The 9,897-nt window shown below is 71.0% G+C and overlaps 1 protein-coding gene across 1 annotated transcript in view; it reads right to left on the bottom strand.

The window, feature by feature from the left end:
- Nucleotides 1-5,736, bottom strand: part of NOS3 (nitric oxide synthase 3) — a 9,370-nt gene extending 3,634 nt beyond the window's left edge. The window contains 11 exon segments of the mRNA XM_064645645.1: nt 50-123; nt 1,002-1,196; nt 1,630-1,731; nt 2,148-2,322; nt 2,875-3,014; nt 3,278-3,419; nt 3,490-3,581; nt 3,659-3,821; nt 3,994-4,142; nt 4,496-4,598; nt 5,578-5,736. Coding sequence (XP_064501715.1) covers nt 50-123; nt 1,002-1,196; nt 1,630-1,731; nt 2,148-2,322; nt 2,875-3,014; nt 3,278-3,419; nt 3,490-3,581; nt 3,659-3,821; nt 3,994-4,142; nt 4,496-4,598; nt 5,578-5,714 — 1,472 coding nt within the window. The 5' untranslated portion in view covers nt 5,715-5,736.
- Nucleotides 5,737-9,897: the final 4,161 nt, after the last annotated feature.

Here is a 9,897-nt window from a genome sequence, read left to right as displayed (position 1 = left end):
TGGATCCCGGAATTCCCGTGGGATCCCCAGGATCGTGGGATTCACCTACTTGGCCACTTCCTTGAAGGTCTTTCTCCGTGTGACGGTGGTGCCTTTGGACACGTAAACCTTCCAGGCATCGGGCTGTGGGGGGCAGGGGTTGGTTGGGGGGCAGAGGAGCCATGGAGGGGTTGGTTGGGGGGCAGAGGGGCCATGGGGGGGTTGGTTGGGGGGCAGAGGGGTTGGGGGCTGTGGGGCTGGACCCAGCTGGTAGTGAAAAGTGGGCCGGGAGTCACAGGGGGAACTGGGGGTCACGGGGTTGTGTGGGGGGCAGGGGAGGCAGAGGGAGCTTAGGGGGTCATGGGGGGGCTGGAGGAGTCCTGAGGGGCCTGAGGGAGACCCTCAGCTGATGCCTTGGGGGTCCCACAGGGTGCTCGAGAGGTGCTGTGGTGTGTCCTGGGGCTGTGGGGAGGGGTCCCACCTGGAAGGGGAAGGTGCAGGGGCTGTGGGGAGGGGTCCCACCTGGTAGCGGAAGGTGGGCAGGGGCTGTGGGGAGGGGTCCCACCTGGAAGGGGAAGGTGGGCAGGGGCTGTGGGGAGGGGTCCCACTGGAAGGGGAAGGTGGGCAGGGCTGTGGGGAGGGGTCCCACCTGGAAGGGGAAGGTGCAGGGGCTGTGGGGAGGGGTCCCACCTGGAAGGGGAAGGTGCAGGGGCTGTGGGGAGGGGTCCCACCTGGTAGCGGAAGGTGGGCAGGGGCTGTGGGGAGGGGTCCCACCTGGTAGCGGAAGGTGGGCAGGGGCTGTGGGGAGGGTCCCACCTGGAAGGGGAAGGTGCAGGGGCTGTGGGGAGGGTCCCACCTGGTAGCGGAAGGTGGGCAGGGGCTGTGGGGAGGGTCCCACCTGGAAGGGGAAGGTGGGCAGGGGCTGTGGGGAGGGGTCCCACCTGAAGGGGAAGGTGGGCAGGGGCTGTGGGGAGGGTCCCACCTGGTAGCGGAAGGTGCAGGGGCTGTGGGGAGGGTCCCACCTGGTAGCGGAAGGTGGGCCGCAGCTGGTAGTTGACCATCTCCTGGTGGAAGACGGGGGTGAGGCTGCCCGAGAGGGGGGGCACGATCCAGGCCCAGTCCGCGGGACACCCCCCCCGTGCCCGCCCCTCCGCCGCCAGGTGCTTCACGAACGACTCGGTGGCCGCGTGGTGGTCCACGATGGTCACCTGGGCCACCTGCGGGGACAGGGGGCAATGGGCACCTGGGCCACCCGCGGGGACAGGGGCTGGGGGCTCCGGGGGGGAACGGTGTCCCCATGGCAGTGTGGCAGCGGGGGGGCCCTGGGGTGTCGGGGTCCGTGTGACGTGGTGACGGGGGTCCCAGTGCTGTGGGAGCCCCCTGGCATGACAGTGTGGGGGTCTGGGAGTTGTGGGGGTCTCAGTGTGGGGGTCTGGGAGTTGTGGGGGTCTGGGAGTTGTGGGGGTCTCAGCATCGTGGCAGTGGGAGGTTCCCCAGGACACGGGGGGAGTGTCAGGGAGGTGTGGGGGTCCCCCTGGTGCAGCAGTGGGGGGTCCCGAGGCAGGGTCCCAGCAGTGTGGGGGTCCTGACAGGGGGGTTCTGGCTCTGGGAGCTGCCCTGGCACTGGGGGGGTCCTGGCAGGGGTCCCACCTGGAAGCTGTGCAGCACGGCCACGTTCACCTCCACGGCCGCCCGGTCCTTCCAGAGGGAAGAGCTGGTCCCCGTGTCCAGCCCCATGCGCTGGGCCACCTCCTGTGGGGGGCAATCGAGGGAGGGGTCACTGGGGGGGTCGGGCGGGGGGCTCAGCCAGGGGGTGTCAGCCAGTGGAGTCCTTGTGGGGTCCCAGAGGGGTCCCACGGGAGCTTGGCCCAAGGGTCCAAATGGGGTTCCAGTGAAGGTCCCAGAGGAGATCCTGGAGGGTCCTGGTGGGTCTTGGGGTATCCCAGTGGGGGGTCCCAAAGGTTCCCAATAGGTTCCCAGTGGAGTCCTTGGGGTGTCCCAGGGGATCCCGAGAAGGGTCCCCGTTGGGTGCTGGGGAGTGCCAGGGGTGGTCCCAGTGAGGTCCTGGGGGGGTCCCAGAGTGGTCCTGGGGGGTCCCAATGCGGTCCTGGGGGGTGCTGGGGAGGTTCTGGTGGGGTCCCAGGGGGTGCTGGGGTGTGGGGTCTCACGGGCAGCACGTTGTAGCGGTGGCGGTCGCAGAGGTTGCGGGAGCCGATCTCGGTGCCCATGTACCAGCCGTTGAACGGGGCCGCGGGGAACTCGAGCCCCCCGATCTCCAGCAGCAGGTTGGCCACGGCTGGCAGCGCGTGCCAGCGCAGCCCCAGCTCTGAGAACCACTCCAGCCTGGGGGGGGCACGGGGGGGCTGCAGCCGGACCCTCACGGACCCACGTCTGCCCCACGCTGGCCCCACCTGGATCCCCAATCTCCATCCCACCTGCACCCCAGTATCCCAGTGCCCAGCCAGGGAGGGAGTCAGCAGACCAGTATCCCAGTCAGGGAGAGGATCAGCATCCCAATATCCCACTGTCCAGCCCGGGAGGAGGTCAGCAACCCACACTCCCGGTGTCCCGTGCAAGGAGGAGACCAGCAGACCAGTATACCAGTGACAGAAGGGACTAGAATCACAGCATCCCAGCCCAGGAAGGGGGCAGTTTCCCGGTATCCCAGCCAGGGAGGGGGGCAGCAGACCAGTATCCCACTCAGGGATGGAATCAGCCCCACGACAGCCCCACGTCCCCAGCGGGGGTCCCAACCTCCGTGCCCCCTCCATCCCCTCTCATCCCCTCCATCCCCTCCATCCCCTCTCCAGGAACGACCCCGTTGGATCTCAGCCCGGAGGGGTGTCCAGGGGGTCCCCTGGCCAGGGGGCCCCGGGGGGTCGCAGCCCCACTCACGTGGGGTGCTGGAGCGGCACCTCGAGGACCAGCTCCGGGGGGAGCGGGAAGAGCTCGGGGGACTCGTCGGGGCCCTGCAGCAGCAGCGGCAGCACGTCGAAGCGGCCCCCCCCGGGGGTCCAGCCGTGCTGGATGCAGAGCTGGGGGGGACAGTGTCAGGGGGGTCACCAGGCAGGCAGGGGAGTCTGGGGACACAGGAACTGGGAGAAGATGGAGCGGGAGATGAGGAAGGATGGAGGGGGCATGAGGAGATGGGGGTGGAGGAGTGAGGATGAAGGGATGGAGAGGGTTTGGAGGAGATGTGGAGGGGGGGCCAGACAGGCGAAGGAGGAGGAGATGAAGGGAGGGATGGAGAGGGGATAGAGGGGGGATGAGGGTGGTCTGGGGGCCCAGGGGTGCCCACCTCGGTGATGTCCACGTTGGCGGGGTCGCCCCTCACGGAGCCGTCGGGCTGCCGGTACCCGGCGTAGCGGATCAGCTGCGGGTTCCAGATGCGGAAATCGCCCCGTCCCGGTGCCCGCGGCGGGAAGATGGTGATGGCAGACCTGGGGGGATCGGGGGGCCGTCACAGACCCCCTCTGGCAACGGGGGTCGGGGGGCCGGGAGGGCACTCACCGGATGTTGCCGCGGTTGGTGGCGAACTGGATGTGGGAGCAGAGGAGGCTGAACATCTCCCCCACCCCTGCACAGTCCCGGGCGTCGAACACCTGCGGGGGGACGGGGTGGGGTGTGGTCGGTGCCCCCACGGGTTGTGGTGGGCGCGGTGCCAGGGGTGGGGTCGCACCTGGAGCTTGTTCCACTGGATGCGGCCGACGCAGCGAGCCGCGTTCCGCCACGCCTGCTTGGCCCCGAAGGCCAGCTCGGGCTCCCGCAGCCGGTACGAGCCCGAGGCCTCGATCTCCGCAGCCACCTCCCGCAGCCGCTGCGTGTGTGCCGGGGAGTTCTCCCTGCGGGGGGGACCCTCAGCACCCCCACAGACACAGGGACACCCCCACCACCCCCACAGACACAGGGACACCCCCAGCATCCCAGACACTGCCACCTCCCACAGCTTCTGCATCTGTCCCCCCCGTGGGGGGACCCTCGCACTCCCAGAGACAGGGACTCCCCCTTGCTCACCGCCGCAGGGACACGTAGTACTGGGTGATGAAGTCCCGGGCCAGCTCCAGCAGCTCCTCGGGGGGTCGCATCCCCTCGGGGGTCGGGCTGGGCAGCGGCCGCGGCAGCACCAGGGACCCCAGGCAGCGCTGTCCCGAGCAGGGCAGCTCCTGGGGGGGAGACGGTGTCACTCGGGGGCCTGCCTGGACCCCCGGGACAGAACCCCCGTCCCAGCATCCCCGTCCACACCCCCCTCGCCCGTGTCTGTCATCCCGGCACTCCCCAAACCGCACCCCCGGGACAAATCTCCGTCCTGGAATCCCCGGGGGTCACAACCCCCCCCAGCCCTGCACCCCCCAAACCTGCACTCCCTCCAACCCTACCCCCTCACTTTGCCCCTCCAATCTGCCCCCCAACACGCACCCCATCCCACACCCTCCATCCCTGTGCCCCCATCCCTGCGCCCCCCCATCTTGGCACCCCCCAGCCCCACCCCGGCCCCCCGCGCCCCCCGGCCCCGCACCTGCCCCGCGGTGGCGCAGAGCGTGTCGTAGCTGATGCTCCCCGTCTCCCAGTTCTTCAGGCGGGCGAAGCGCGGGGGCTCCGCCGGGTGAGCGGGCGCCGGGCTGGGGGGGACACGGGACACCCCTGAGCCCTGCCCGGGCACGGGCGGGCCAGCCGGGGGTCCCAGGGGACGGGGGGGGCTCTCGCGGTTCCGACTCCGGGACCTCCCCGGGGTGTGGGGACCAGTCCGAGGGGGCTGCGACCCCCGGGGCACGGGCGGGGGAAGCGGGGGGGGGTGGGGGTGGGGACTTCCGCGCCCCCTGTTGCTGCCGGGGGTGTCCTGAGCCCCCGGCTCAGCCCCATGGGGATGGGGGGAGGGTAAGGGCTGGGGCGGGTCAGAGGATGGGGGTGCCGAACTGGGGGGCAGCAGTTTGGGGGTCAGGGTATGGGGGGACTGAGCCGAAGAGGGATCCAGGGGGGAACAGGAGACGGGACTGAGCCGGAGGGGTCAGGAGTTGAGGGGGTCAGAGGATGGGGAGGCGCGGGGCGTTCCTGGCCCTCGTGCGAGTGTGAACAATGGCCATGAGTCAGAGCGGGCTCCGGGCCACCGGGGGGACACACCTCCTGTCCCGTTCCCATCCCTGTCCCCACTGGGCTGGGGGTCCCCACACCTCCTGGGGATCCCCACGCCTCTATCCTCACCCGACCCCATGCACCCCCTCCCCATATGTCCCCATCCCCAAATCCAACCCGTCCCAGTGCACCCCGGCAGGTCCTAAGGGCTGCCAGGGCCACGCCGTGGGACAGGGGACACTGGCGTCGTGCCACGGGCGGTGGGAGCGGGGCTGTGCTGCCGGTGGGCATCGCGTCCTGCCCCGGTGACCCACGCGTGCCACCCCGTCGGGGACACCTCCACGGCAGGGACACCTCCACGGCGGGGACACGTCTCCAGTGGGCTCCGGCCATGGGGGATGTCCCCGGGAGCCAGGAGGGGGGTCCCCGTCCAGGTTCGGGGCCGCGGCAGGGTGGGTGCCGATGCCCCGGGGCCCCGTCCGTCCATCCCGTCCCATCCCACCCCGTCCATCCCACCTGGACACCCACCCGGGGGGCTCGGTGACAGCGGCGATGGCAGCGATGACAGGAGGGTCCTCGGGCGCGGGGCCGCGCGGGCGCGAGCAGAGGCCGAGGCCGGGGCAGGCGCGGGGGGCCCCGGGCAGGACCCCCGGCAGGTTCCCCATCGCGGCCCCTCTGAGCCGGGAGCGGCCGCTTCCCGCTTCCTCCGGCCCTGGAAGTGGTGACGGGGCCGCGACGCCCCCGCCCCGCGCACAATGGGCACCGCCACCGCCACCGTCACTGCCACCTCCGTCACCTCCACTGCCACCTCCGTCACCTCCAGAGCCACCGCCACCGCCCCGCCCCTGCCACCACCGTGTGGGACACACTGGGGACCCACTGGGGGGCTTTGGACCCAATGTGACCCCCGGCACCCCGGTACGTGGCCATGGGGAAGCGGCGATGGCACCCAGAGTGGGGGACATGGCACCCATGAGGGGGACATGGCACTGGGGGGGCCGTGGGTGACCCGCGTGGCACCGAGGGGACACAGCACTGGAGGTGGCGTGGCACCAGGTGGCATACGTGGCACTTGGGGGCACACACGGCCCTGGGGGGACACGTGGCACCGGGGAGGGTAAATGGCAGCTTGGGGGTACACATTGCACCCAGGAGGGACACGGCACTGGGGGGACACGGCACCGCGGCAGAGATGGGGCACACACGGGGCACACACATGGAGCTCACGGGGACATGGCACTGGGGGGGATAGATGGCACTTGGGGACACATATGGCACCGGGGGGAGCCTGGCACCTTGGGGACGCAGTGATGGCACCCAGAGAGAGGACACCGCACCCACAGGACAGTGGAGGGGACGTGGCACCCGTGGGGGACACATGCAGCACTCGTGGGGCCATGGTGGTGGCAGGGACCCCCATCCCGGTGCTCTGTGCCGGGTAGTTGGGTGCTCCGGGGGGTCCCGGGCCCTCCCAGCCCCCCGGGCCATCCGTGGGGCGGATGTCCGGCGGGACCCCCCCCATTTCCCGCCGCTTCCACCCAGTTCCGGCCGTTGACGTGCCGGGCGCTCCCAGGGACCCCCGGACAGACACCCACCCACCCCTGGGGGAGGGACACCCTGCGAAGGGGGAGTGCACCCCCTGACCCTCCCTTGGGGGGCACTCTGGGAAGCAGCGCGGGGTGGGGGGACGTCACCCCAGTTGTGGCGGGGGAGTCGCGCGGTGACCCCGCAGTGGGGCGGGGGTCCCGGGGGTCGCGAGTGCGGGACCCCGGGGCAGGAGCGCTGTTCGGGTGCGGAGGGGTGCGGGGTCAGCCGGGGCCCGGCGGGGGGGGTCCCGCCGGAGGTTCGCGGGGGGCTCGGCCCGCAGCTCCCGCAGCGACGGGAAACCGCGCCCGGTGCCGGCGAGGCGGTTCCTTCCTGCGGGGCGGGGGAGAGCGGGGGGCGCGGGGGGGCTGCCGCGGCACGGCGGGGGGGTCGGACCACGGGGAGAACGTCCCGGGGACCGCCGGGGGGGGGCACGGAGGGGGCGGCCCCGGCCCCGAACGGGGAGTGGGGTTCGATCATCCCGCCCGGGGGGGTCCCGGGTTGCCCCCCCGGCCCCGGGGTGTTCCCTGCCCATCCCCGGGGGGCGGGGCAGGCCTGTCCGTCACGGCAGAGCGCCCATCGATTGGCTGTCCTGGCCGCGGGGGCGGGGACTGGGCCATGGGACAGGGGGGAGCTGGAGGGGTCAGAGCTTGTCCTGCCCCACAGACCCCCCTCCCTCCCAGCCCTCCCCTGTACCCCACAGTGTCCCCTGCAGCGCACGGTGTCCCCCAGCCCTACAACCCCCCCGTGCCCTACGCCCCCCTCCCCTGCTCGGCTGAGCTCCGCTTGGTCCGGCCGGTCCATTCCAGTCCACTCGGGTCTGGCGGGTCCGATCGGTCCACTGGGGTCTGGTGGGTCCATTTGGGTCCGGTCGATCCGTTCAGGTCCTTTCAGGTCCGTTTGGGTCCGGTGGGTCTGTTCGGGTCCATTCAAAGCCGTTGGGGCCGGTCGGTCCTGTCGGTCTGGTCGGCTCCGGTCAGTCCGGTCAGTCCAGCTGGTTCGGTCGGTCCATTCGGGTCCGGCTGGTCCATTCGGGTCCGGTCGGTCCATTCGGGTCCGGCTGGTCCATTCGGGTCCGGTCGGTCCATTCGGGTCCGGTCAGTCCATTCGGGTCCGGCTGGTCCATTCGGGTCCGGTTGGTCCAGTCGGGTCCGGTCAGTCCAGCTGGTTCGGTCGGTCCATTCGGGTCCGGTCGGTCCATTCGGGTCCGGTCGGTCCCCGCGGTCGCGGCCCAGCGGCGGAGCCGAGCCGAGGCCGGCGACAGCTTCAGCACCTGGGACAGAGCCCGGGGGCGGCGGGACTGGGAGGGGACTGGGACTGGGATTGAACTCGGATGAAACGAGACTGGGACCGGACTAGGGCCAGGACTAGACTGGAACCAGGAATTAACTGTGTGGGATTGAAATAGGCCTGGGAGTGAGATTTGAACAAGGACTGGACTGGGAATGGGATTGGGTCTAGAACTGGGATTGGGACAGATTTGGATTAGGACTGGGACTGGACTGGAAGTGGGATTGGGACTGGAACTCAGATTGGGACTGGAACTGAACTGGGACTGAACAGGAACTGGGACCGGCACCCAGACCAGCATCATGATTGGGTCTGGGACTGGACTGAACTGGCACAGGGACTTGCCCCTGGACTGGACTTGGCCCAGGACTGAGATTAGGACTGGATTGGGACTAGGACTGGACTGGACTGCAGTGAGACTGGATTGGGACCAGCACCATGACTGGGACTGGGATTAGGCTGGACTGTGACAGTGATGGGACCCTGACTGGACTGGGACTGATCTTTGTGTCTGGGACCAGGATTGGACTGGATTCGGGCTTGGACTGGAATGGGATTGGGTTGGACTGGGAAGGGACTGGACTAGGACTAGGACCAGAACCGGAACTGGGACCTGGACTGGAGTGGAAATGGAACTGGGTTTTGGACTAGATGGGCAGGACTACACTGAGGTTGGGACTGGGACCAGAACTGGACTGGATAGAGACTAGGTGGGAACTGGGACTGGGATTTCGGCTGGACAGGACTGCGAGTGGGACCAGGACTAAATTGGACTGGAACTAGAATTAGGATTGAGATTAGGATTAGATCAGGATTGGGACTGGGACAAGGACTGGGACTGGTACTCGGAAGGGGACTGGGCTGGGCCGGGATGGCAGGAGAGGGAGGCTCCTCACAGGACATGGCTGGGGCTGTGCCTGGAGGCTCTGCCGCGGCCCCACTGACCCCATGTCCCCATCTCCCGGTGTTCCAGTGTCTCACTGGCCCTGCATCCCGGAGTCCCCGTGTCTTGGTGTCCCCATGTCCCCGTGTCCTCGTGACCCGGTGCCCCCGTGCCGCCATGTCCCCACGTCCTGGGGTCCCGGCGTCCCCCCGTGTCGCTGCAGAAGGGGGGTCCGGGGTGTCCCCGGGGCGATGGGGGGGGCGCGGTGATCCGTGGGCGGGGCCGTGGGCGTGGTCAGTGGGTGGGCGTGGCCACTGGCACCGCTGGCGCCCCCGGGCCGGGCGGGGCGGGGGGTCCCCGGGCCCCCCCCGGCCATTGGCTGCGGCCGCGCTGGCCCCGCCCCCGGGCCCGGCTGTCAACACGCAGCGCCCGCCGCGCCCGCCGGGCCGGGCCGGGCCGAACCGAGCCCAGCACAGCCGAGCCGAGCTGAACCGAGCCCAGCAGAGCCCAGCCCAGCAGAGCCCGGCCCAGCCCGGCCCAGCCCGGCCCAGCCCGGCCCAGCACAGCCCGCCCCAGCCTCAGCCCAGCCCGGCCGAACCCGCCCGAGCCCAGCCGAACGGCGCCGGGTCGAGCCGAGCCCAGCCGAACTCAGCCCCGCCGAACCGCGCCGAACCCAGCCGAGTCCTCCCGAGCTCAGCCGAACCGGGCCGGGCCGGGCCGAACCCCGCCGAGCTCAGCCGAACCGGGCCGAACCGGCCGAGCCGAGCCGTTCCGAACGGAGCCGAGCCGTTCCGAGCCCGCCCGAGCCGCCCCGAGCGGCGCCGAGCGCGCGGGGCGGGGGCCGGTCCCCCCCGGCCGCTCCGTGACTAAATAAGGCCGATGGCGCGGCGCGCACCGGGCGGGTAGAGCGGGGGGGGGCCCGGCCCCGCCGCCCCCTCCGGGCCCCCCGCGCCCCCCCCCCCGGCCCCGCGGCCCCGCTCCGGGCGGGCGGGGTCCGCGCCCGACGGCCCCGGGCCGGGGAGGGCCCCCCCGCCCCCCGGGCCCCCCGGAGCGCCGCCGTCCTTGGCTCAAGGGCAGCGGGACCCCCCGCG

The sequence above is a fragment of the Pseudopipra pipra genome, chromosome 1 (assembly GCF_036250125.1).
Source record: "Pseudopipra pipra isolate bDixPip1 chromosome 1, bDixPip1.hap1, whole genome shotgun sequence".
NCBI classification, from domain to species: Eukaryota; Metazoa; Chordata; class Aves; order Passeriformes; family Pipridae; genus Pseudopipra; species Pseudopipra pipra.
Note: the sequence above shows the minus strand (reverse complement) of the source record. Positions and strands in the feature narration are given on the sequence as shown.